This window comes from Gambusia affinis, linkage group LG17 (assembly GCF_019740435.1).
Source record: "Gambusia affinis linkage group LG17, SWU_Gaff_1.0, whole genome shotgun sequence".
In the NCBI taxonomy this organism is placed as follows: domain Eukaryota; kingdom Metazoa; phylum Chordata; class Actinopteri; order Cyprinodontiformes; family Poeciliidae; genus Gambusia; species Gambusia affinis.
This window is the reverse complement of record NC_057884.1, coordinates 23,850,013-23,854,988: the sequence shown is the minus strand read 5'-3', so window position 1 is coordinate 23,854,988 and position 4,976 is coordinate 23,850,013. Positions and strand designations below refer to the sequence as shown.

The 4,976-nt window shown below is 36.7% G+C and overlaps 1 protein-coding gene across 5 annotated transcripts; it reads right to left on the bottom strand.

Annotated features, from left to right (window-relative positions):
* Window positions 1-450: 450 nt before the first annotated feature.
* LOC122847039 lies at window positions 451-4,178 on the bottom strand. 5 transcript variants are annotated; one of them, XR_006373311.1, is made up of 3 exons: window positions 2,362-4,178; window positions 2,230-2,262; window positions 451-1,906 (listed from the first exon to the last, which is right to left on the bottom strand). XR_006373311.1 is itself a non-coding variant. In XM_044144395.1 (3 exons), exons 1-3 carry the CDS (start codon window positions 2,401-2,403, stop codon window positions 1,678-1,680), a joined length of 549 nt encoding a protein of 182 aa, XP_044000330.1. In that variant the 5' UTR covers window positions 2,404-4,178; the 3' UTR covers window positions 451-1,677. The 5 variants fall into 5 exon arrangements, 2 of the variants coding, with proteins under 2 accessions (XP_044000330.1, XP_044000329.1); XR_006373310.1 differs by having other exon boundaries at window positions 451-2,154; window positions 2,242-2,262; XR_006373309.1 differs by having other exon boundaries at window positions 451-2,151; window positions 2,242-2,262.
* Window positions 4,179-4,976: the final 798 nt, after the last annotated feature.

Sequence of the window (4,976 nt, the reverse complement as noted above, 5' to 3'; positions counted from 1 at the left end):
TGGATTGAAAATTTGCTCATTCTGAAGATTTTTCTTTAAACCATTTACACCTTTCTCATAGTTTTATACATTAAAAGACACAAACGTAATTAAATCACTTATTAGAATATATTAAAGTTTTTTCATCTTAAATGCAAAATATTTTTTAATGTTCCTGTTATGTTGCGGGTCAAATTGACCCGTTTTAAAGTTTAACATTTTTTAAACTATTGGAAGTATTTTTTGCATGAAACTATTTCTGTTTGTCTTAATAGGTTCACTTTACATATAAATTGAACATTTATTCATTTTACACATTTGTAACTCCTCATGCTTCTAGTTTTTACATAAATACTGTTTGTGTCAATTTGACCCGGCAGTCAGGTTAAAGTGCAGCTATGAACCATATTTCATATTTCAACACACACACGCCTGCTGATAGGTATTTTCTAAACCTACATAAAAAGAGAACCACAGACAACGTTTATGAGTTTTCAACCAAGCTTCTGCAGAAGGAGAAAACATAGCAAACCACTTCTCCAAGGTGTTCACCATGCGTTCTGACTCCCTGCATCAGAACAAGTCTTTTATTACAGAACAGAGCAGGAATGGAATGTGAAGGTAATAACTCAAAGAAGATAGAGAAAGATAACACAGGAACTAACACACAGGCCCTTTAAGGAGTATCCCTAGATTTAGAGAGCAGCTGCAGTTTCAAGGTCTAAGGAGAAAGCAAGTTTTATCTTTCACACAATTTAACAACTACTCCTTTCTAGGGTGTGAATACTAAACATATAAATGAAAAACAAACTAGTAAATCTACAAATGTAAGAATGATAACAATACATAATTATCCTAACATTTCCCTCCTTTTTATCATTGTTACATAAAGATTATGCAAAATATAAGAAAAGAAAAGGAAAAAAAGCAAAGAAAATTGATTACACTTTTCTTTTTTTTTTAGAATACAGATACATACTACATTAATATATAAAGGAATATAATGTATAAGAAAAACAGTAAAGAAAACAAAGAAAACCAAAAACCAAATGCATATTTTCGTCACTAACACCACTTGTTTTCACATTTTCAGTGTAGGAGTCATTAAGCAAATGATTTAATCTGTTTATTTATTACAGGACATTGTCACATGTTGTTATTTTCATTTCATCTTCATTCTTCTGGAGCAAAATGTAGTCTTCATCTGTGTTAGAGGTTACCCTGACCATCTGATAGCTGATCAGAGCAGTGTTGAATGTCTTAAGCATCATGCTACGAAGGCATGGAAGGATGCAGGTTGTAAAAAGACAGAATAGGATCAGTACAGTCAAGATGGGTGTTCCAATCTTTAACAAAAGCTGCCACCATGGTCCAGAGGTGAACCAAGAAACAAAGTCAAAGGGTTGTGACCCCTGAGTTGCACTGTTCACATAGTCCTGAAGCTCTTCCAATTCATGTAGGGCATCATGAATAGTTCCTCCAGTTCCTGTTTCATCAGGGATGAATGTGCAGCATGCTGATCCTATGATCTTGCAGACACCTCCTTGAGAGGCTGTGAGAAAGTCTAACACAACACGGTTTTGCAGAACCATGTTTCTCAACATGGTCAGCTCTTTTGCAGTGCCGTTAGCTAGCTGGTATGTGTTGTTGATGAGGCGCAGCAAGGCGTACCTGTTGATCTCAACGTGATCATGAACTTCAGCTACTCCCACCCATGGGAATAGGCTTTGCATAAGCTTCTCTCCGCGCCCTAGATCTTGAATTTCCAAGGAACTCCAGAGTTCGTAGTAAGACCTCCCCATCTTTGGACTTTCGGCATGATGTCTCTTCTAGTGCGGTAGTGTCCATGGCTGTGAGCGTCCGGAGCCTTTTCAGGAAAGTCACTGGGCTGGAGAGAGGAACCAAGGTGCACAGTTCTCCCCAGTTCCTGGGAAGAGAAGCATAAGTATGCAGAAAGTACCAGTCTGCCATTGTCCTGGTTCCTCTGTTCCCTGGAACGATGGTGCTGCAGAAAGTGAAGTTTTGACGTCCTCTGGTCTTGCTGTCGATATCGAATTTCCTCACCTTGAGAAGGTTAACTCTGGTATAACTGTGGTCAGACTTCCATCTTTTGGAACAGCCAGTGCTGGCGTGGTTCATCGCTTGGAAGGCGTCACAGTTGGAAAAGTCTGCCTTCTTGTCACAGAAGGTATAGATTTTGTTACACATGTTATACACACAGACACCAAGGGCTCCTGGCTTAAAACTAACCAAAGTGATTACTTCTGGTAGTCGGAGGTTCATCTGTAGCAGGGGCATGGTGTCACAAAGTTGTTGTTGTTTGGTTATGTTTCCAGGTCTCAGACCAAAGTTGTGTGTGGAGTAGGGTAGCTGTGCACACACATAGCAGTTGGTCTCATTTCCCTCATATGCAGTCCTGTTCATCAGTTGCCATCACAAGTTGGTGCTGTAGTCATGTGGATGAGTCTAGAGGGAGGATATGTCTGCTTCTCTCCTTATCCTGTTGAGAGTGAGATCACTCCCTCTGCAAAACAGTTGACATGCTGCAGTCACAACACAGTAGAGGATCCACCTGGCATGTGGAGACCCCATTGCTGCTCAGAATACAGAGATGTCAAAACTTCTAGGCTAAAAGAGTGAGAATCTGTTGATTGCTTCACGGACTTTGAGACAATTTACCTCTAAATTTGTAAATTCCCTTTGTAGTCCGACTTCCTCTCACTCAATTCTAGAAGTCTAACACTCTCTGTACCTTACAGTGACTGAGATGTATCCATCTGAGACTTTCAGCAATCTTTACAGTAGTTGGTGTGGTGATCAGCACTTGGAATGGTCCCTCCCACCGTGGACTGGCCCAGCTCTGTCTTTTTATGACTTTGATATACACCCAGTCTCCTGGCTTGATGGGAGGGGTTTCCTGTGGGAGAGCAGAGTCAGAGGGCAGTAAATTTGCATTTGACACCTCTTTCTGTCCTAATCATCTAATCTGCCAATGTTTGCTCCTAATCTGCTTTCTGTAAATCTGCAGAAAACATCGGTAGTCTATATGGTCTTCCATGAATTATTTCAAATGGTGTTAGTCCTTCCTGTGTGGGTGTAATTCTCATGTGCAACTTCACCAAATCTAAACATTCTGGCCACAACCTGTTAGTTGTTTCTATATATTTTACTAACCTATTTTTACTGTTCCATTTGTTCTTTCATTAGGTCTGCACTGATCGGTTTTCAATCTTATTCCTAATGAGTGGCCATATTTTGTATAACCTTGTTTAAAATATGTGGTCCATTCTCACTATAAATAGTTTGGTATGCCATTTATTGGAATAATGGTTTTACATATAGCTTTAGCTACTGTCAAAGCATCTGCATGCTTTGCTGGGACTGTTTCAACCCATTTGGAAAATGCATCAATCATTACCAAACAATTTATAAGGCCCACTTTGTGAAGGTCACTTAAATCCATATGCATTGTCTGGAACGGATAAGAAAGGTTTGGGAATTTTTCTCTTTTTGGTCTCATGTTTCCTTGAGAATTGTTTTTAACACTGATGTAGTACAAAAAAAAAATTTTAAGTAAGAATTAGATTTTTAATCCATAATTTTTTAATCCATATTTGTTAGTAATATAGTAATAATCCTCCCTGTTGACACATTGAGAAATATCCATGTGTCAAAATTGCAGCTGTCTGTCAAGGATCTTGGTAGAATAGGTTTGTTTATTTACTTGAAAAATTTTATCATCATTCAGTGTTGCCTCATTAATTATTCTAATTTGTTTTCTAGTTGGAGCATTATCCTGCATGTCAGCTAGAACAATGTATCTATTATTTGTTCTTTTTCATCTTATTTTAGAAAGTTTCAAGTTCTATGTTATCCTGTTGCTGTTTTTTTTTTATTTAACATTTGATCAGCTAACCTTTTTTTTATTATAGAACCTCATCCTTTCCTGTGGTGTGCACTGCACACTTACAAACTGCTAGTTTTAGCTGGCAGTTTTATTGCTTTTAGGAAAGCTGTTAGCAAAGAGGCATTTAGTTAGAGATCTTACATGTGGATGTTGTTAAATTCATCAAGGTGGATCACTTCTGTTTTACTCCTGACAGATGGCCCAACTCAGAGTTGGCTCCTCTGCAGAATATTGTTTTTTTTTACTCCTTTTAAACAAAAATGACCATCCTGAAATTAAAACAAAATCTCAAATCCATTAATTCAGTATTTCTTTATAAATTTAATAATCATCAATCAAACAAACCTAGACTAAAGGTTTTAAACTTTTAGTCCAGAAAATATTGCTCTTATTCACAATCAATTACTTAAAATCAAAGTTTCTTTCAACCTTGTATTTTAAAACAGCTGGCAATTTATTATTATTAAATAATTAATAATTTGATCAGTTACTTAGTTCTTGAGTACAGTTTGTTTGTTCTCATAGTCACTCATTTTCATCAACAAAAGCAACAAAAACAGAAAGATAAATATTGATCTGATTTTCAGTCAGTTACAAATTTTCAGTCTGCTTTCATTGTTTCTTTGCTCAAATTATTATAAAATTTACTGAAGCTTCAAGAAATTTTCAATATTTGTTAACATTTTTAATGTGTTAATAATTATCTTTAGTTGTCAGGATCCTGTTTTAGGTATCATGCACATTTTAAAAGAGCTATCTCAGACATGTGGTAGAATCCAGCAACTTCCTGTTGCTGGAACACTTCACCTATGCAAATTCATTTATAGAATTAAATTATAAATTAACTGTTCAATTTAAATCCAACAAATACTTTATGGTATATTAACACTTCAGTATGAGTTATTTTCAATGCTTAAAGATATTTAATTTAATTCCAAACTAGCATGTATTACCAGGATTGTCGTGACCTCGCTTTTTCCTGTCGCTGCCTGTTGGGAGCTTTAGCCTTCCGCTCCGTCAGTGCTGCCAGGTCTGTGGACTGTTTTCTGTTCTTTTATTTATCAATAAAACTCCTGCATCTCACCTCATC